Below are 22991 nucleotides of genomic sequence, written 5' to 3' on the forward strand. Positions count from 1 at the left end.
GTCTTAATGGTTTGTTGTGTATCAGTCTTACTCTAAGTTTACTTTCTGGCTTCTTTCCTTCTGCTGTTAGTTCATCTGAAGCCCTTTTTTCTTGTTTGACAACTGTATGCTGCTTTTCTTTCGCTCGCTTTTTAGCTCTTTTCATTTTTATTATGCTCTCATTCCCTGCTTAATTTTCTGTAATTCTGTAGTTCTACATTGGTGTAGTCATATTTGAGTTCATACCTGCATTAGCTTTCTTAGACAAAAATGCAAGGATTCTTTCATCTTTTTGTCATGCAGAATGGAACATCAGGAATAAGACAATTGCTGAATATTTTGTTCTGTGTCTTGCAGGAGTGCTGCTCAGTTGGGTAACTTGGGCCTGGGTTTGTGATGCAGTAATTCTAAATTGTACTTCATAGAAAAAATAAAACGTGTTCCAAATGTATACAATGGTATTATAATTCAAAACCTTTGTGTTGAATTGGCAGTACGTATCAGTTAAATTAACTTAATTGAAGTTCCTGGTAATCATTTGGCAGAAGCAGAATACCAAATTATGGATTCATACGTGCAAGTTGCCAAATGAAAGTTGTGATCTTTTAACTTTAAGCTATTTTAGATATTTTGGACTTAATTCTGTATTTCAGAAAATACATTTATTTCCTGACATACTAAACCTTGCAAGTCAGGAGAAGTGTAAGTCTGAGAAAACTGGCAACTTTACGATGGCCGTGCTCACATTCTGAAAAGTATGCATCAGGATAATTCCATTTATGCTTCAGATGTTTTTAATACATTTTCTTGTTCTAAGACAAACATGCTTATGAGCTTGTTCCCACAGTTTGCATACTTGCATAGTTCTCTAACTTCTTCACCATCTTAATGTAGACATATTGCTATCCTTCCTTGGAATAACTGGTAAGCACAAACATTTTAAGCATATTGTGGACACAGCTACTCAGAATGGAGTTCTGAGTCTAAAGGGCTTTCTCCATTGCTTCCTAACGAAGGTCACTTTGGTTCTTACTGCACCATCAGGTTGCTTGCACTGAGCACACGGGGTCCAGAAGAGCCTGGCCCAAGGGGAGGATGCCAGCAGGGACAATTTCTCTTGTTACAGGGTTCATATCTAATCTAAGAAGTGAGGGTTGCTAGAGTATTGGATTAAGAGTACTCTCTACCTTTGCAATGTGTTTATGGCCAAGGTAGTTGTCATGCAATGACTTAACTAATCCGTCTTTAGATTCCACGTACTGGAATATCACTCTGCTTCAATGTTTTTTTAGTATGTGGTTAACCCAGTCCCTCACTCTGGCTTATGGAATTAAATCACAGTAGTGTAACTTCTATATAGGTGGTGGTGTCTGGTGTGGACTGTGAATTTTTTTTTTTTTATCTGGTGTATCTGAATTCCAACAGGCAGCTGGGGTATGAAACCCCTGCATCCTGCTATAGGAGATCTTAGGAAGTTCTGCATTAGCCTTGTATAAAAGACAGTCTCTCCTCAATTTGTTCAGCTTCACAACTAAAGATGTAGCTGTAAATGGCAGTATAGAGTTGAAGCAGTTTTTCAAATGGAAAGCAGCTACCTGTGCTAGGGGTTCACAATGGAAATAAGCAACATTGCAGTACCAGCTAAAATTAGTACCATTAATCTTTCTGTTACTCTATTATATCCAGGGTACTTCTGTGAAGCATTCGAACCCCACTTTCTTTTTTCATCACAAAAGGAGGTGGATCTCTAAATTTCTTACGGTTTTTGAAATTAGTATTTGTTTTGCTTGCATCAGTTGTACACATAACAAGGAAATCTACATGTATAATTATTTGTTTCAGGAAAGTAATTTTGTGATAGCAGAATGAATCTACAGAGTTTGTTTAAAATTAGGATACTTTTCTTTTTTTCAAATTTGCAGTTGTCTTGGCAATACAAAACAGTCCCCAAATACAGTTTTTCTATTAGATTGTAATATGTCTGTTTGTTTTTTCAAAATAATGTAAAAAAAAAAACCTATCAGAATTTTGCAGAAAATGTAGCAACAATAAAATTTATAAAAAATCCATAATTTTCTGCAAGCAGTATCATTTTCCCTGAGCTGAGATATAAGCAGAGTGTTCATTCTGCAAAAAGTAGGAAAAGAAGTCTAAAAATGGTTAAGAAACTTTGGTAGCTAAGATGATAAATACTTTAGATATGTAAGTATAAGCAAACTATGATTTTTTCCCCCTGGAACCTCAGCTTTTGTAAGTTGGGTCTTGTCTCTGGATTTCTGGATTTGTTCAATGTTTGAAATACTTAATTTGGCTTAAGTACTCTCTGAAATGGTACTTCACACAGCATTACCCAGTTCAGTCTTTTGAGTTCATAATACAGCAAAGAGTAAAAGGTGCAGTATGTGGTGATAGTTCAAAGTGACAGTGCTGCTTTGGAGAAGAGTCAAAACAACTTTTATTTCTGTCAAGAAGTTAAATGTCTGTTTCTTCCTGTTCCCATTCTGCTGCTTCTTCTGATGAGCCTATCCAGACACAAAAATTTTCAAATATAAACAAGAAAGAGACTTTTTAAAAATTTTTTCTTTCATTTGAAATGCTTATAAATTAAGAGTTTTTTAGGACACCATGTTGATCTTTTAAAGCTGAAGAGACTCTTTAGTGAAATGACAAACACTTGTTTCTGCTATTTGTTTTGTTTAAAAGTATTTTAGTCTATTTTTTTCTTTTGTTAGTTCATAGAGTCTATATTAGATTTTAAGTATTGTCATAACAGTTTATTATAAAAAACCCAGATGTTTAAGAAATAGAGAGATCCTGTGGGGTTTGGGAAAAATAGAGAAAACACTAGGTTTCTCATGAGCTCAGTTCAATTCCCCACTCTCTTTTAAAGAAGTAACACTCTTGGCTCTGTTCCCGGCATGATCTGATCAAGGAATGAACATAGTTTTTGCCTAATGATCAGTTTCTGGACAGATGAACACATACGGTGCAAAAAGCAGAGAATGGCAAAGTATATTAATCTGCCTAGTCATGTAGAAAAGTCTTGTTTTCTAGGAGCATGCTCATCAGTAACGGTACATTTTCTTCTACCATCACTCAGACTTATAAAAAGTTCCATCAGTTTAACTAGAGCCAAGTGTACTGTAATGTTGATCGCCTAATAGAAATATGTGGGTTTCTCCCAAGGGAGCAACTTCTGAGCTTCTCCTTTGGTCGGAGGATGTAGAGATTAGCAAATGGGTGCTTGGTATTCTCCACAAGCAGTAAACCCATGGTAGAGATTGTCTCCATCACATCAACACATTCTCCAGCAACACTGAAATGAGTGATTTTCTACCATAAGATGTAACAGTTCTGTAACCCATCCATGGGGTAAATAAAGAAAATAAAAGTGCCTCTTCCTTTGAATTTACCCAGCATCGCTTATAACTTTTATTTGAGATATCTCCCACGTGATATTGTGAGCAATTCTGCAGAATTAACAAGCCGTACCGTTTGATTATTAATTGTCTCTGCCCTTTTATTTCATATATGTAAAGGTAAATGTGATAAATGACACAAAATAAATATTTTTTAATGAACAGGAAGAAATAGTACGGTTTTATAGTAGTAGCTATTGTCTGGTATCTGGTCAAGTATTAGATATGCTACATCTTAAAAAAACTACACTAACAGTACTAAGTTCTACAGTAGATTAATTTTACTAATTCATCTGGAATTCAGAAGTTTAGTCTTGTAATAATTTAGTGAGTTTTTAATTAAAAATTACTATCCTTAAAATATAAAAATACTTTAGCATATTTTTAGGCTGGTATTTTTTCTGATTGGTCACAAATCTTTATTATTATGGGTTGTGTTAATGTGTATTTATTTTCTTAATCTGATACAGGGATCAAAACTGATGAGTTTATGAATAATAAGAAATCACATGAAGTGCAGGTGATGTCAGAGCTGGTAAACAACATAGCAAATTATTGTGGTATAAAGCAGGTAAGAAAGCATTTCTTACTGTATGTTACCGTATACCTTCCAAATTATTCTCATTATTGTGTTCTATTATGTCATTTTGATATTCTGTTCTTATTTTTCCTGTAAATAATTGTAGCTAAAGAAGAGCTTTTAGGGCCAAGCTGGAGGACAATTTTGTTTACAAATGTATTATTCCAAAGGAGCTGCCTTTCAGTGAGTCATAATCATTTTATGATTCATGAAAAATTTTAAGGAATTATAATCATCCTCTGTATGTTGAGCAGCTAAAAATTGTACTGCTTTTTGCTATGCATGGGTACTGCATTGTTTATCAGTATTATATTGCTGGCAATTTACCATGACCATCAGTAGGAGAGCAAAACTTCATTCTTCTTCTCTCAGGTGCACAAGAGTGCCACATAGAGACCAAAGCAGCAAATCTGAGAAATTTTGAAAGCTCATTTTATTCTGGCACAAGAGATTTAAATTGTTTCCTGTTGTTTAATGCTATTCACCTTTATTTAACATGGATTGAGCTCTATCAGTTAGGAATTAGTTATGACCTTTTTAGTTTGAAGAGAGACCAGATTAAGTAGAGATTTGTGTAGCAGAGTGTGCATGAAGTACATTTGGTAAAACGCATATCAGATCTGGGCACCCAATACCATTATCACCCGGCGATTACTCTATGAATTGGCTGTTTCATACATAAAATGGCAAGTTCATCCTTGGATGGTGAAGAATTACAGGATTCCTTTCTCAAGTTTGATTGTAACTTGCCCTTTTTTTTAAATGTAATTATGATTGCACAGTGCACGAGATCAGTGTTGCATCAAAACCTCGTAGATGTTTACTGATGGATCTGTTGACAAAACACAAGCATCCCAATAATTCTTGACTTTTTTGAGTACTGTATTTCACATTCTGTTAGACAAAAGTACACCAATACCATTTCCTCGGTTTACATACTTATATTTCTGTAAGCTTTTTCAATGTTAAACTTTCTGTTGATTCCACGTCTTGGACCTTTGTTGCGGTAAGACTAAATTTTTAAGTATCTGGGATAACTGAATTGGTTTAATCATTTTAATCTCTATAATGCTAATAACTGGCTAATGTAGACTCATCCTTGCTTTAAACTGTAGATGACTAGTGGCTCTGGACACTGCATTTGATTCCTTTCTACATCTGATCTGCACTTGCTTTCTGTGCAAGGGGCTGTAAGTGTAAACGGGGACTAATTTCCTCCAGCCTAATATTCATTCCCACAAAGACTTGTGGAGAACAAACTATATTTGTTTAAAACCAAAGATTAATAAGGTACCTGCCTAGATTTTATGCTGAACATATTCCCTCTGAGCCTTTTTTTTTTTCCTAAGTAAATACGTCTGAGTATCGTATGTGGGTAAGGGGGAAGAGACAGCTGCAGTTGGGCAGGCCAAGTCTGTATTACTATGGTCTCTGGTATATCTTGTCCCCCATATTGTGCCTGGCCTTTGTAATGGGAGAGTGCTAGTTGGCTGGCTTCATACCTGCACCAAGGGGGTTGCTAAAAATTAACGGTGTGGCTGGTTGTGTGCGGGGAGGCTAGAGTACGTGGCTGTGCTCTGTTCAGTTCAGTGGTAGAGATGTAACTGCAGCGTCCCGAGTTGCTGCTGCTGCTGCCATAGACCAAAGGGCAGGCCCCAAAACTTGGATTCAGCTCCGAGTTGCTGAAGCTGAACTTTGATTAGGAAGTTATTTGGCTCAGACTGAGTTTAATTTAGATAATGTAAATGATGCAGTACTCTTGATGGGTTTGGGTCAGGCCTGTGACATCCTTGGAAACAGAGATCAAAACTCTGAATCCTGAACATCTGTTTTGTGAGGAACGACTGATGAAGGCAAAGTTTTAGGCAGCCTTCTCCTTACAACTGGGATTACCAAGTAAACAGAGAGCTGCAATTAAGGCCAAATATTACTGGATGAGACACAATCTATTTGTGAGCATCTGCGATCACTTACAGCGGTGGAAGGTGATCTCTCCAGCAGCTCTTTCAAGAGCCAGCCGCGGTGACAAGTATGGGTGCCTTCCACAACCATAAAGTGGATGTGCTCTGTAAAGAATAGAAGTACAGTAGCAGCAGATTGGTGAAAGTAATCTCTTCTATCATTAGCATGTTTTTTGCCTTGCTTACCTTTTGCTTCAGGCAAGAATTAGTTGTTCAAGTGTTGAAGACTTTCATGTACTTAAAAAGCTGTAGGAGAGTGTAGTTTGCTTATAACGCAATACGAAATGTTCTCTGTGTTTGCTGGAAGGTGGTGTTTCATATAGCATTTTCATTTAGATTTTAAATAGTTCCTGTGGGATTCAGGCATGAAAGGAAAGGAAAACCCGTATTCAGAGAGTAAAAAAATAGAGCCACCTTAATGACCTAACCTAAGTCCCGATGTAGCTGGTTACTAATAAAATTTCAAACCAATCATTATTAAGTATCTGTCAATATGCTGCAATTTCATGCAGTGATTATGCACTTTTGTCAGATGGCTTGGAGTATCTTTAGACAAAGGATTATTTTCTGTTTATTTTTTGAAAAAATTGTAACATTTAATGAAAAATATTATTTCAGTATATCACTGAATATGAAATGCTGACTGCTCTATATTAACTTTTTTCCATTTTAGTCATACGCTGTAACAAAATTTATTTGTGCAAAGTTACAAATCCCTAATATATGAAAAGAGCTTTCCAGTTACATTTAAAAAAAAAAAAAAGAAAAGCCTCCTTCTAAGTTATTAAAAAAGCAACTCCTTTTGTTTTGGTTACCTTTCAACTTAAAAAAATACAGGGATTGTAAAGTTTTAGGAGAGTTTTTTCCTTATTGATTTTTTTCTATCCTTCTCACAAAACAAATTATATGCGGCATTTAATTAAAAAATCTAGAACTATGAAAACACAACACATGTTTTACAACAGCACGTGTCCTCAGGGTGTTTCTTTCAGATATTACAGATCACTGACTCCTTGAAAAATGCCCTCCATTTCACCTCCATACCCATGATGTATAATGGGTGGTAGAGGATATTACTCTCTTGTGGTATTTTATAATGCAGTGTAATAAATAGTAAAATGAGAATAAAAGCAAAAATTTTATTACTACTGTAATCACTTCTAGGTTAATGATTTGAATTAAAACATTAAAGCAAACTAACTAAAGGGTTTTTTTCAGTTGTTTACTGCCCCTTTTAAGCATTGTTCCTATTGTACAAGTAGAAATTTATTTTATAAAGAAGTTTTTTATTGAACTCTGAAAAGAAGCCAGTGATGATTCTTCTTTGTTTAAATGCACGTTTCTTTTCTTTAATGTATTTGTGAAAGTTTTCCTTGGAAATTGCAGCATGTGCAGCAAGAGTTGCAATGTGTAATGTAAGTATGATATAATTCTGCATTCAGCATCCATTAAATTTCTGATTTGGTGCTGGGAAATGTTGGAATGCTTCTGGAAACGAAGTTCTTGATTGCACTGTGCCAGAAACTGTGTTTAAACATAGTACCCAACTCACTATGGACAAGACCTTTGGAGTTCATTATATCATGGAAATTTCATTTTAAAAGTTCATGCTTGGCAGATATGCTATGGATTGCTGATTACCTTTCCTTATGTAATCAAGGGAAGGTAAAGCAGGGATTAATTTAATGCCGTCTATTTGTTTAGCACAAGATCATTGCCTGCTTATTTTTAGTCAAATTTTCCTTTCGTTTTAAAACTGTTCTCCCAGTGCTAATTTAACAATATATTGCTGTTCTCTTTTTACTTGGAAACTAAAAAAACCTTACCCAAACAGCAGTTTGTCTTTACAGCCACTAGAGGTCACATGTAGAAGTTAGGAATAGTTCACTAGCTGACTCGTGTTCAAGTGCTGCCTTTAACAGAAATAATTAAAAACCTTGTAGAAGTGGAGGTGTGCATATTCTGCATAATATTAATACCTGTTACATAAAATAGTAGATAAAATAATTCCTCGAACGCTTTTCTTTCCTTCACTTTTAGATAGTCTAGGAAAACATTGGTGATAAATGTGACAAATAAATCACATTTTCAAAAATTATGCTTAGATTATATCAATTCTATTTCACTAAATCCACTCCTGTGCTGATTTCATTCAAGAAATTTGAGGATTGTAGCATACCTAGATGGCAAATATGCAGCAATATCACACGACAAGTGCAGATGAGAAAGCCATGTGCAGCCTGGGTAAACAATTTTTACCTAGCAGTGTGTATTTTCCACTCTTTTACATAGTCTTTAGTGACATTGGTTCAAATTTTTCTTTCTAATTCCATGGCTGTACAAATCTTTAAGTTTCTTGGAATAAGGAATAAATCTTTCTTTTTCTTTTCAGTAAGATTATTGCTGTACTGAGTACTTTTACCTGGTAAAAAACTATTCAGTTGAGTTTAAGATGGATCCATGTAGTGTATGCTGCTGTTTGCACTTAGAAGTATCAGTGTGAGCTATCTTATGAATGTGTGACAGATCAAGAACAAGACATAAATGTTCTTGAATCAAACACTTTCAGGAATATCTACAAAGAAGTCATTATATCTAGTCAATACAATTTTGAGAAGACAGCTGAACAGAAGCGAACATTATAATTTTCTTCCCTTACAGAAATGTCACTCTGCCTATTCTTGCAAAATATTTTGTTATATATTTATTACCAATTAAAACACACATGATATAAAGCTGTGATTGTGTACTTAAGGGTCTCAGGTTACCCTTGTTTCTGCTACTACTCTGTATGGTGTTTTCCTTTCCGTGTTATATCGGTCACTGAACGAGCGCATGCTTTCAACTGTGAGACAAACTAAACTGTCAGCTAGTTATTTCTTCTATTCACTCCTTCCTCCAGAACAGGCAGTGGAAAGCACGTGACCTATGAACCCCTTTGTTTTATTACAAAAGCATCCTCATTTTAATCAAAGCTGTATGGATCATTTTCACAAAATGGGAAAGTGGTATAAATAAGCATTCTGACATAAAAGAGGGTATCAGTATCACCTGTCTTTAGGTCACATCTGAAGTAAGTCAGGCACCGAATCTGAAGGTGCTTATTTCTGTACAACTCGTGGTAGTAGACTCCTCAGCCTGTGGCCTGAGACCTAGTGGAAGCTAGGTGCCTAAGGCTAAATACTGTGAATGCTTTCTTTGCTAACTCTATATCCTGACCCAGTTTGGCAAGGGCAGGTGGTGTTGGTTTATGGTTATTTTCTGTAGCAGAAGGAAGTTCTGTGTCAAAAAATACACTGAAAGTCTTTCCCAGAAGAGTCAGGACATGTACATTGCATAAGCATTGCAGTGTCTGTTTTCTGGAGCAAAATCAGTTAAGACTTAATTCTGTGTTTTAAAATCAGAAGATGGACCAACAAAGCAAAAGAACTAAGTGTATTAGGAGGGATAATACTGATAAGGTAGCTGTTAAATCCATGCTTAAATTTTTAGGGAGTTATTTTGCATTTGATTGAAGTGTGTCTTGTTGCTCATTAATGCAGCAGATCTTATTTTCTTTTTTCCACATTATCTAGGTGATTGATATAGGTTCTGGAAAAGGCTACCTGAGTTCATTTTTGTCCATGCAATATAACTTGAAAGTTTATGGAATTGACTCCTCAAACACCAACACTAATGGTGCTCATGAAAGGAACAGGAAATTGAAGAAACACTGGAGAGCATATCAGAGTCGAGGAAGAGCAAACCTCGAAAGCCAGACGTTGGAAAAGGCAAATGACAGGCCAGCGGAAAGTGAAATTAAATGTAAAGCAATCAATGAAAAGCCCTTAAATAATCACAGCAGTCTTCAAAGTCAGGACCAAGTGACTATCCAAGATTTAGTTCCTTCTTGTGGTTCCACAGAAATAGCTACATCTGAAACCAGCAAACATACTGAAGTTGATTTGGTGGCTCAGACACAATCTGATGAGAGCAAACTTTCTGAAGAGGTTCTTGCTGTTCTAAATGTTTTGCCTGCTGATGCTGTAGAAGTTTTTTCTTCATCTCAGTGGAACTGTGGGGAACTCTGTGAAGAGGAAAAGGCGCAAAGGAAAATGGCATCTGTGAAGGCTAAAGAGAGCAAGTCGAGTGAATCAAACCTGTATTTTCCATTGACCTCTTGCATCACTGCTGAAACAGAACTCAGTGACATCATAACAGATCTGGAGGTTATTTTACTAATATTTGAAGTAGATTGTCCATTGTCTTTATATTGCCATTTCCATATGTACATAATGTTTGCTGAGTGTATATAAAGTGCTGTCAGTGGTGTAAATGAATATTCTGGCCCAATAATATTTTTCAGCCAGTTAGCAGAAGCATGTCTAGCAGATGCAGATTGTTTTTCTATTTTAATGTATGTGTTGGGATTATTTTGAATATGTAAAGCAGCCTTTAGAATTTATGGGGTAGATAATAATCAGCTGTCAAAGTTAACAGCATACATGTTAGCACATTCAGGTATTTTACAATTGTGGTTATAGATAACATCTAATTATTATGAAAAGAGTTATATTTACCAGGTAGATGGATACATTAAGCACTGGAATTTCAATTTTCCTGAAATTTCCTGAAATTTCTTATTTTTTAAGCTTTATATTTTTGTAGTTTCAATTGAACTTTGAAGGCATAGGAGAACTTATTGTGTATACTCAACATAGAGTTTGTAAAGAAACCTATTTGCAAATAATGCTTTTATATTTTGACTTTTCAGAGTTACTTTAAGTTCATTTAGTAATTTATTAGCTGGTGGGGATTGTGTCTACACAAACAAGCCCAAGCTCAGCTGCCCAAAGACAGTGACACAAGTCTAGAAGCTGTATGGCCATTTTGTTCCTATGCCTGAGCTAATGTACGTTGATTGTGTAGATACGTTCAGTCTTTTATGGAAAGATAAAAAATTGTCTGTGTTCAGTAGTAACCGGACTGTTATATTCAGGGGTGTCATTCATCTGTGATTCAAGACCATAGGTTTGTGCTGATGGCCCTATAACTTGAGCTAATAAATTGCACCGACTACCTGAGAATGTGTGGAGCAAGCTCATGTCTGTCTGGAAAAGACAGCCTGAGCAGAAGGGTTTGTTGATGAAGCATATGCCTTTACATTTGCACAGCTGGATTTTGTAACCTGTTAGCATGTAATTTGTATAATGTAAAAGGTAGAAGATATCCTATATCACTGCTTTTCTTTGTAACAACAAAAAAAAAATGGTCAGAAAAAGTAAAAGCTTCATTGTGTTAAAAATCAGTAATAACAAAACTGCACATTAGGTGCGATGGATGTGTGTAATTAAAAATCTTTAAAATGTGCAATCATTTACATGTTTTAAAAGTACTTTGAGAATTTTTAGAAATACAATATTTTTAGAGACAGTTTTACAAATATTTACAATTTTTTATTGCAACCATAAATTGATTTTTTCTTTCTCAAATTTTCCTAAGATGGGGACAAATAGGGAATGGGTAAATTATTTACTGATTTATACCATAAATTCTGAAGTGAATCTGCTGATCATGGGAATGCATGTTTCTGTATAGCCCAGGACTGATATTGAGATATGAAATTTTGCTACGCTTAAGCGAACATCCAGAAAGTACTTTCAGTTATACCCAGGCAACCTTACCGAAGTCAGTGATGGTCCAAAAGTGTACCTGATGCAGACAGACTGCCCTCATATTGTTCAGAATTTTTGAGCATTGTCATGTGTTTCCTCTATCTTGCATGTGGTAGCCATCTTCCACGAGCTTACTCCTGAAAGAATCTCTCTAACTTTTGCTGTCCTGGTGTTTAATTGCTGCCCTTGCAAGTGTATTTCTTCCCTTAGCTTCCAGACTTTAGTCTTGTTCCACTCTTTCTGTAATTGCATGTGGAAAAAAGCTTCGTGGAATGGTGAGCTGAAGCTGACGGCCAGGCAAAAAAGTCTTTAAAAACTAAGCTGGACTGAAACTGAACTTTTGCCACCTAAAAATTTTGGATCCTAAGACAAGGAGAGGGAGGGCAAGCATAGAGAAGCAGCATGAAGTGGAAGGTGAGAAAGGGGGACAGGGAGAATTAAAAAAACAGAGGAAAGGGGAGGTTTTACTGTTTTGCACATACATATACTATATAATACAGATGGGTGAGAAAATCAGATATAGAGCAGCAAAAATAGATGTGCCTATAAAGTCAGAATGATTATAGAAAGGTATCCCGGTTGAATGTCTCTGGGCTAATTTCTTGTTGGTAACCTTGTTAATAAATAAGGCTGAAATTCACAGCAACACCATGTTTACCATGTAGATTCCAACTAATAATGCTGGAAGGGAAATATCTTTTTACAAATGGTGAGAAGAGGGATAATTTGGGTGGAGAAATAGAGGGGAAAAGGAAATTGAGGAAAAAGGAACTGAAGTAAGAAAAAGAAGTAGCAGTAGTAGTAATAACAATAACAGGAAAGCTAGGACAGACAAGAGAAAATGGCCCATGCCCAATCACCACATAGATGTTCCCTTTCATGTAGGTAAACCAGCTGCTATTCACACTCTTGAAGTTCTGCTACCTCATGGCAGGTGGAGGTAGAGTGCAGAGATGCATAGTTCCTTACCTGAACGAAACGATGAGCAGTCTGTCTCTCCACAGAGGCAATGCACCATGTTTTCTTAGTGCTGAAGAGCTTTTATTATGCATTGAAAAGTTCTAGAACAGAACAGCAGGAGTCCTCATGGAGTTGTGTATTTAAAGCTTACAGCTCCATAACCATTTGCAGCATGTTTCGGTTTTGGAGTTTGTTGTTGTTATTCGTGCTCTTTCAGTTGAAGAGGGAGTTGCTTTATTGTTGCTTTTTTTTCTTTTTCTTCTTAGGACTGTATGATGGTGGGTCTACATACATGTGGCGATCTTGCTGCAAATACACTACGAATTTTTACTGCCAAACCTGAAATCAAAGCGGTTTGCAGTGTAGGCTGCTGTTACCATCTGTTGTCCGAACAGTTTGAAAACCAAGAAGGTAATTCTGAGCTTAACTTGTGGCTGCAAGTTTGCATGTTGAGAGTATTATACCTTTTAATTAATAACCTCCTTGTGTTTGTTCCTTTCCAGTGGCTTATTTAGTACTGGTTTTAATTACATTATGTGGGTCATTCACTCCAGGATGCCGTGTAGCTTTTCTGTTATGCCAATATTCCTAATATTCTTACTGAAATTAGGGACATTAATGCAGAATGTTTTTATGTGGTTATGGATACAGCTGGTTTTATTCCCTTACTTCACTTGTAAAATGTGACGGCTTTTTTAGCACAATATGTTTTCATCCGTTTGAAATATTTTGTACCAGATTTTGCCCTTGGCTGTCTGCAAGCAAGATCCACTTATGTTGAGTTGTACATATACAACTATGAGCAGAATTCAGTCCTTGTAATGTGAGTTATTATTCCAAAAAAACACTCATCTGAGTGCTGTGCTCTGGGGCATTGCCAGTTTGGAACATTGTAGAACAGTACATAGATAACAGTTTTTCCTGGGGAGACAACCTGAAAATTATCTGGGAATTCACATTATAGGCAAGTTTTCCTTTGAATGTGGGTTTTTTTCATTTTTGATAGAAAGTTGGTATCTTTACTTGAAAGGTAAATTCTGCATAATGAAAAACATTAAGTAGCTGGCTTTCCTGAGACAAGTGGTATGTAGCTGAGCTTTCTAAATGACTGTCTGCCAAAGTCCTAGAACCTGATCATCATATCAATCAAATTTGAGAGAGGGGTGGATTGGCAAAGTTTATTTCAGCTCTTTCAGGGAACTTCACGGACAGAAAGGCAAGTGGAACCCAGCTGCTGCTCTTTAACAGTTGGCTGCTCAGGCAGCTAAGGCACAGCTCCAGACTGACCACGACACATGCTAGCTCTTGCTTGCTTTAATGATCTTTTCATGTTGTTTTTATCTCGCTCTGCAACAATTTTAAGAGTTTTTGCAGTGTATTTGTTTCAGTTATTTCACAATATTTATAACAATAGTTATTTCAGATCACCCCAAAAACAAAGAAAAAGAAAATAGAATCAAAATTCCTAAGTTATAGAAATGCGATTAGTAAAAAACATACAATTCCTTTTACATCAGAGTTTTAAAAAATGATGAACTTTAAGGCACTTGTCATTAAATTTGTGTGTCTGAAACATTTGGTTGTTTATTATTATTGCAAAGAGGACACAACTTCCTATTCTCGCTGTAGGATTACTTTTTCCAGACCAGTGCATAAGGGTTTACTAAATTATTGTTACTCAGACACCACCAAAGGATCAGGTGTGATAACCTATTCTAAGTTCAAACAAACAGATGTATGTGCACGGTGGTAAGAGATACTGCAGTTTCATAGCAGTATGGAAATGAAGCCAAGTTGCATGTTGGAATTTCTAGCTGTTTGATTTTTCTCAGCTTAAAGGATAAGAATTATTCTCAAAGAAGAACTTTTTTAGGCAGAATAAAAGGAAATTGCAGAAGAAGATTCATCTACTATATGTTTTTTTCGTAAATGTGCCGCGGAGGGGTAAGAACGCATGGACTGACAATATCTAAGAGCTAAAATTTCTTCAAAGGGAAAATGGGAAAGAATTAGGACTATAGCTTGTGTCTACGCTTCCTATGCATGGATTTCAAACTGACAAACCATTCTAGAGGATGCTAGAGGACTCTGTAACTAATCAGATGGTATGGATCCCACAATTCACTTGTACAAGAAATAAACTAATTCCTCTTGCAGCTGTCTGAGGCAAGTGAATTTTGGTACTGCTTCCAAAATGGACCAAATCATAGAATTGCGATGAAATAATTTAACTTGGAAGTGGCTTCTGGAGGTCATCTGGTCCAGATCATGGCGCAAGGCAGGGCCAACTTAGATCAGATTGTTCGGGGCCTTGTCCAGTTGTATTTTGTATATCTCCAAGGGCAGTGATTCAGCAGCCCATTCCAATGTTTGCCCTCACCACAAAGTTTTTTTTCCTCATATCTATTCAGAATTTGCAGCTCTTGTGCATTACCTATTGTCTTTTCATTGTGCACCTCCAAGAAGAGTCTGGCTTAATCTTTTCTGTTCCCTTTCCTTCAGGTAGTCAAAGACAGCAGTTAGATCCCTCCTTGACCTTCTCTGCAGCCCTGTAGCCCTCTTGCCACCACTGAACTCATTCCAGTAAGTCAGAGTGGTGGGCTGGAGAGCCCAAAGAAGCACTCTACATACTCTCATTCTCGCAAGTGCTAAAAAAGAGGAATAATCACATCCCTTAACATGCAGGCTTCACTGTTAAGCTTCAGAGTCCTATCAGTTTTCTACCCACCTTAGAGTCCACCTGTCTGAGTCATACCTTTTCAATTTGTCTATAAAGATACTAAGGAAACCTTGCTGAAAGCCTTGCTAAAGTCAGGGTAAACTATGACTATGCTCTCCCCTAGTTCATGGAGTCAGTCCCTACATCACAGAAGGCAATAAAGTTTGTCAGTCCCTGGTAAATTCCTGCCAGCTATTCTCAATCTCCTTCTTGTTCTTCATGGACCTGGGCATGGTTTCCAGGAAAATTTGCTCCATAAGCTTATTGAGAACTGAGGTTAGACTGAAGATGGGTGTGACGTTTGCTGTTTTCCTGTCATCAGGAACTTCCCTTAATGGACGTGACCTTTCAAAGATGATAGAGTGTGGCCTTTGTGTGACACCAGCCAGTTGCCTCACCTTCCTGAAATTCATCCCATCTGGTCTCATGCACTTGTGTATTTCCAGTGTGCTTGTGTGGTCCCTAAGCCAATATAATCTCTACTGTAGGTAGTCCTTCACTTGCCCAGGTTCTGCCACTTAAGCTCAGGGAAGCTACTGGCTAATCTTGGCATCAACCAGAGGTTGCAGAGACCTGTAGAAGCCTTACGTGGAGAGACTAGTTTGAGTATTAGGATGCAGACTTAGAGCTAGATCTCTGCGGTGATGGATAGAAGATCTTCCTAAGAAGCAGAGAGAATTGGGCAGAATTTGCTACAACACAGGAAATCACTTATTTGTTTGAAATCAGTCCTGTAAGCAAGGGCTTGCCTGCGAGGACGCAGTGGGAAGCTCTGTTACATAGCATTTTTTACTAATTTTATCTTCATTTAGTAACTTTGAGGCTTCTCTGTTTTAATGTCATTGCTCTATTGTATATTTATATTAATTTTTTTGCCCGGTTTAAAAGCTTTTTTATCTTCTTGAGGACAACGTTGAGGCAAGTCCACCTCAAAGCTCCTTCCCCCAAAGTAGCACATTTTCCATATTTGCTGCTTCTTTTTCTTTAACGTAAATGCAAATGGTTTTGTTCTCATAAGCCTAGTTGAAGCAGATGTGCCAGCCCACAAAAAACTGCTGTGGACTGACGGTTGCTATAACTTGAGATGGCTAGGCTGTATGTTGTTTGGCAGTTAAGTTTTATTTAATACCAAGATCAGTCTTGTTTGAGGCCAGTGAAAAATTGCTTTTTCACTTCATATTAACTGGAATTAACTGATACTCATGGGAAGAAATTTTACCTATTTCAATGCCTAACGTAGTGTTTAGAAGTCTGAGGTGGTGAGTTGACAAAAAAATCAACAAAATGTTACCATGCTATTTTTGGCAGCCTATTGAATCACCTTGGTTATCGCAAGTTAGGTTTTGTCTCTGATGAGCTGACTGCAAGGAATAATGCCTTACATTTCTCATATATTCTAAAAATAGTAAAGATATTGCAAGATTGCCTGATTCAGTTTGCTATTGGACCCATTGTGAATACTTTGGGAGCATTTCTGATGAAAGTAGGTGCCAGTAGTTACAGTCTTACAGTACTGAATATTGTAATCAGTATACAGTGTCCTTCTATGTGTCTATAAGTAAGCTAAACTCATCTGGAAATTTTTGTAATGGGACCACGTTTCCAATTATACTGGGAGTAACTTTGAATTCTTAAGATCATGAAAGCCTTTGTTTTGATTTATTAGTAACTACAACAACCAAGAGGTGCTGTGTAATGTCAAATTTCAATTCAATTACAAAAAGTTGAAGGCAGTGACTTTTAACACCTGTCTTTAAACTTCACTGCTGTTATAAACAGTATCAAATACTAAATTTCAGTTAATAAGGAATATTATGACAGCCCTTGAAAAATTCTAAGTAGTTTTACTTTGGCTTTCTCTAAGTAGAATTAGCTGTTTATACAGAGATTCTTCTATGGATAAAATGCAGTTAGCCATTAGTATAATTGATTCCTTTGGGGTTTTTCTTCACTGTTGTTGCATCGGATAGTCAATTACATCAGAGTAGTAAGGATTTTACTATTTATTAGAGACTTTTTACATAAACCTATTTACATAGTGAGCCATTATGGCAGTTTTTCTGGGAAAAAATCAGTTTGCTAATGATTTTTAGGTTAAAACAAACTCTGTGCCTCTGTTCAGGAGCTATCCTTAGGATTTGGGGGTGCTGTTTTATCTTACATTCAGCTAATACATTTCTGGGGCAATGTACCAGCTGGACTATGATTATCCTTTAACAGACAGTAACTGCAAATTAAGATATTTTCAAAAAGACTTGAGTTTCTATAAAAAAGAATTGATGTGTTTCTGTATTCTAATTCTCTTCCTTCCATCCTCTGTACCACCAAACACATCAGTTCCAGTCTAGGAACCAGTGAAATTCTTCGCTATGATGTCCTCTGTTTTGAGGAAAAAAATTACTATTGCTAAGGAGCTACTTATTTATAAGGATTTCATAATTTGAAATAAGACATACTTGTAGTGGTATAGGTAATTTCAATGATAGCTGTCCAATAGAAACCCTTTCTGAGGTTAGCTTAAGTATTGCAAATCGTGAACTCCAGCTTTTGTAAGGATTTCCAATGTCAGGTCACTGCTCTAGGAAGAAGAAGATACATGCTGGGCAGAGGAGTTCTAGAGCCATCCTGGAAGCTGTGAAGAGTAGCTTGTCAATAAGGTACTCTGGAAGAAGTCAGCAAGCCTTTTGCAGAAGAATAAGAGCCTTGGACTCTCAAGTTATATAAATATAAACTTTGGCTACATTTGTTATGCTCTAACTTTTAAAAGCTAGTGAACATAATTAAGGGAACTGAAAGCGATGGAAAGGGTAGTCAAAATTCACATACAGAATTTTAGCAGATTTGTGAAAACTGAAAAGGCCTTGAATAAGGTGGATTCAGCAGACAAAAACTTCAAAACTGAATTTTCTAAAGGATTCCTTACACAAACATAATGGCTTCATATCACTCTGTTCCACTGAAATATGGAAAGATTAATCACTGTTTTAGAAGTATTAGAGTACAGATGATTTATGTGTTGCTTAGGTATATTTTCAAAGATATTCCACAGCCAGTGTCTTAAAATAGCTATCACTGATACCATGGCAACACAGGAAAACACTTTCCAAGCAAAAGATCAAAAAGGTTGATTTTCTTTCCAAGGCATCTTTAGATATTGCTGCACAGGGCACATTTCCATGCATTTGTGACAGAGCTAACTAGTCACTAAAACCCAGATGTTTTCTATCAAAATTGATCCTGAAAAAAAAAAGAAACTTGAAAAAATATTAACTAGGTAAGTTTTACAGACATTAAATGACAACATTACCTATTTAAGTTAATAAAAATTTTTCATTATAAATGTAGCAAAAATATATTAAAACCTGAAACTATCTTACATTTAGAATTTTGTGTGTGTACACAATAAGAGATTATAATTGAGAAAGCCAAGGTTTCTATAATGCACAGTAACTAAAGCATACCCTAGGTTTGGGTTTTGAAAATTATCTCAATGACAACTGATTCTGTTTCCTGAAATGGCAGAACATTTTTCTTCGCCCCCATTTCCCCCAGCAAAATCCCATTTAGTGATGAGATTTTTAGGAAAAATCCAAACTCAAGGAACTGTGAAGTCTTTGGCCAAGGAAGATTTAGTCTTTCCCATGAAGGAAAAAGGCAGTTTAAGTAGTTCCTCTCCTTTCTTTGGAATCCTAGAAGTAGACTGAGATACTACTATGTTATGGAAGATAGATGCCATAGAAGACCTAAAACAGGTTGGGTTATTTGTGTTTCAGTACTGCTTTGACTGAGTTTGGCAGTGTATACAAAAAGACAAAATAGGCTGTGCATGAAGGATTTTGATGAGGGTAATAAAGATTACTTTCCACTGAAAGATCTCAGGGGAAGGAAAAATGAAATTTAATTCCATTTAATTACAATCTCAGAAGATGCTATTGAGAATTTTATGTCATTGTTTCAAATTACTTACTCATCTTAAATAATCTTTACTCAATAATTACTCTGTCTTTGTCCTAGTACTAGAAAATGCATGCAAGATTTTGGTATCACTTTGTAATATGAATCCTCAAGGATTTCAGAATCACTAAAGATGAATAATTGTCCCTTGGTTATGATTCAAGCTTAACACTTTTGAATACAGATTTGTTGTAATTTCATTAATATTAATGGAGTTTATTAAAAGAATGAAAAAGTTGAGTGACATAATTGCCATGTTATTTTTATGATTGAAACACACTATGAAACAGATCTTCAATTAGTTTAAATTGGCATAAATCCACTGAGATAATCCCAACTTTAAAATAAGCACCAAACTTTCATCAGATTCATGATGTTATATTAGAAACAGCTTTAGCTGAATTTTTCAAGATTCTTAAATACTTGAAATAGCTGAGAATTTTGCAAACTTCTTTCTGTCCCCCCCCTACTTCTGTAATTCTTGGCTTTGCTATCAATGTACAATTTCATATGTTAATGAATTAGCTTGCTTTCACACTCTGTCTGCTACACTGGTAGACTTGAGAGCGTAGTTTGAATGTCCTCGTTGCTTATATCACATCCTCAGGCCTTTTTTGACAGATGTGGCATCAGTATATGAAAGAAGACTTAATTAATTTTTATATAAAATACTACTTTGATAACAAAATAGAATGAAGATACAAAATAAGCATGCAGCCTGGCTTCAGCCTCCATAACAGAGAGACGGAAATCATGCAGTTTGTTAACATCAAAGGTTCCCCTATTCCAGTATCCTGTCTTCCATAGAGGCCAATAGCAGGCATGTATAGAAGAGTATAAAAACATAGGGAGTACATAGCAATGCTTCCTCCAAATACTCTTCCAGCGTGTTTTGAGTCATGAGCTTCTTAGAACAAAGTCGTATATTTGCATTCAGTAGCCCTTGATGGATTTTTGTTCCTTGAATCCTTCAGATTGCTTTTGAACATACGTGTAGCATGCTACAGTAAGAAATCAACTGCTTGTTGTGTGAAGAAGCATTTCCTTTTAATTGTTTTAGGGCCACTAACTGCATGTTTGTTTTTTTATACCCCTTAAGTTTGGGTGTAAAAGCCAGTACATATCTGTCCCTATTTATTTTCTCCATCCCATTCATGATTTTACAGATTTTTTTCATTCCCCCTTTCTCTGTTTTACAGCTTTAATTTTTCGTATTACTTGCTCCTGTTATTAAAATATGTTCCTTACTTGTGACAATCTTGTTTCTCTTCTCTGCACTTTTTTGGCTGGCATTACCTGTTACCAGAAGTGAGAAAACGAGATCCAAACACCCTATTCAAGATTCAGATGCAGCATAAATTTATATAGTAGCATAATAGTGTTTTCTAGGTTTTTTCCTTAATAATTCTTTTTTTTTTTTTTCCTCTTAGTACTGGGCTAATCTTTTCATGGAACTGTCAGCTCTCAGTTCAAAGTTTGAAGTTCAATGTTTAAAGTTAATATTTTTCCCAATTTGAATCACTTTCATCTACATTGAATTTTATATGCTGTTTCATCTCTAATTTTTATTAGAAATGGCTCTATTTTTTATATATGCTTAGGATCATCAGCAAACTTTGTCTTAGTCTTCATTAACTTTTCTAGATCATTTATGAATTTGTTCAACAACCTGTTCCAACACAAGTCTCCTTAGGTCTCTGCTGGTGATCTCTGTCCTCTGGAAAAAATGATATTTTATTCCCATCCTTTGTTTCTGTCAATTACTTACCTATAAGAATACTTTTTATCTTGTTCTGTGTTTGATAGCTTCTCTAATGGTCTTGTTGAATGCCATTTGGAAATCCACTCTATCTTTCTTGTCTACGTGTAACTTGAAGCCTTCAGAAAAAATTCCAATATGTTTGTGAGATATGATTTCCTTTTAAGAAAGTCACGTTGACTGTTCCCAAATATGTTATATTTGCTCATATATCCAATTACTCTATTCTTTAAAATACTTTCTCTCCATATAAATGTGAGGCTTCCTGTTTGGAAACTCCCTCGACCTTCCCTTTAGCTCTTCATAAGCATTAATATTACATTACCTGCTTTTCAGGTCTCTAGAACGAAAGAGTTTTAATCAAGAAGTTGCACACTGCAGTTTGACAATTTTATCCTGGTTTTAGTTTTTGGATGAATGCCATATAGCCTTGGCAATTTTTTGATGTTTACAACTTCTGTTTTTCTATAGTTTCTTCTAGGGATCCTTCAGTTTTAGATATTTCATCTGATGAGTTCCTTCTGTGGCTTAGGAACTGCATTTAGCTTTTCTTCCATGCTTTGTTTCCTTGAGCTATCCTTTAAATCTTTATCACAATGGTAGTCTTATAACTACTATCTATTGAAATTCTATAAGAATTATCTATAAGAAATTCTGTAGAGACACAGATATCTCCAAAAGGTTGAAGAGATTTGAGATTAAAGTTAAAGAAAAATTGAGGTCTATACAAATTATTATCAAAAGAACATACAGAATTATTTTTACTTTTATAACCATTGAAAGAAAAATGTTTTGTTTGCCTGCGACAATTACACTACTGACCTAAGAAAGTTATCTGTCAATAAGTTTTTTTCTTCTGTCACCATGTAGAACACAGTTAAATAGCTTGTACTCTCTCAAGGAGATTCAGAATACGTCCCTAACAATTTCATGCTCTGAAATGGAGTCAGAATATTTAGAACATAATGAAAACTACATAGCTGAGAAGAAAAAAGAAACTTCACTTTTTTTTATAATGACTGTTATTGAGATCAAGTGCAAAAAGACTAATTACACTGAGAGCAGAAGAATTACTAAAGCTATAAATCCTTGGTAAGCAAGATTACTCTTTTGTTTGGATGGTAGTATTTATAGCATTGTTGAGGCACAATATCGCTGTATATTTTCTGCTGGTCTGAATAGGGTAATTCCTTCCCGGACTGCTGTCGGAATAGAGTCTGTGAATAGTGACAGCCTTTGTTTGTCAAGAGCAAAGAGCTTATGGTATGTGAACTAATGCCTGTTTCTCCAGCAGTCTTTAAGGACTCTGACATGAATTCTCTGGAAACAAAATATCATGAAAATGATGAACTACACATGTTCAATATACCACTTATTTCAGTAACATCTGCAGGAATGTAATAATAGTCTTTTGAAAAAATAAGGTATCAAATAATTGTCAATTTACCTTTTTTGAAACAGCAAAAAATGGATTGTTTCACCATAAAATCTCTTATATTGTACATTTTATACCAAACTAGGCAAATAAACACATTGTCGTATTTGACAAGGGAGAACAAATACAAAAAATCTTTCAAACTGAAATAAGAAAAACAGAAAGCTTTCTTTTGAAAGCAAATGCCATTTTCGAATACGGAACTTCAGAAAACTTTTTCCCGTCTTGAAATATAGTTTCTGTGAAGTCATTTAATATATCTCCCACAGTTTTAGTGATGATTGATTTTTATAAGTCTTAGGATATTGCCTTTTTACACATCTTTGTAGCATAATGTCAACATAAATATACAATTGTACATGTTCTAATCCTTCAGCCTACAACATGTAAGTAGGCTAAACGATTTGTAGTATTTGAATGACTTCAGCAGGGTTCCTTTTAAGTATAGTATTTTGCACTGAGTATTGCAGTTTCAAGGCCTTGGTGAGAAAAATCTAATGATGTACAGTGTGACCTTTAAGTGTTAATTCCAATTTGGATGTTACAGGGTTTGTCATGCAGAAGACTTCTG

The 22991-nt window shown here is 35.7% G+C and overlaps 1 protein-coding gene across 4 annotated transcripts in view; it reads left to right on the forward strand.

The window, feature by feature from the left end:
• Positions 1–22991, forward strand: part of METTL25 (methyltransferase like 25) — a 63674-nt gene that overhangs the window by 9833 nt on the left and 30850 nt on the right. For all 4 annotated transcript variants that reach the window (XR_015706548.1, XM_087766257.1, XM_087766259.1 and 1 more), the window contains exons 3-5: positions 3869–3969; positions 9515–10147; positions 12820–12964. Coding sequence is in view for 3 of the 4 variants with exons in the window: in XM_087766257.1 (XP_087622383.1) it covers positions 3869–3969; positions 9515–10147; positions 12820–12964 (879 nt within the window). In the remaining variant the exon portion in view is untranslated. The remainder of the gene's footprint in view (positions 1–3868; positions 3970–9514; positions 10148–12819; positions 12965–22991) is intronic.

Source organism: Nipponia nippon, unplaced genomic scaffold (genome assembly GCF_047370975.1).
Source record: "Nipponia nippon isolate SJK-2023a ecotype South Korea unplaced genomic scaffold, ASM4737097v1 scaffold_3, whole genome shotgun sequence".
NCBI classification, from domain to species: Eukaryota; Metazoa; Chordata; class Aves; order Pelecaniformes; family Threskiornithidae; genus Nipponia; species Nipponia nippon.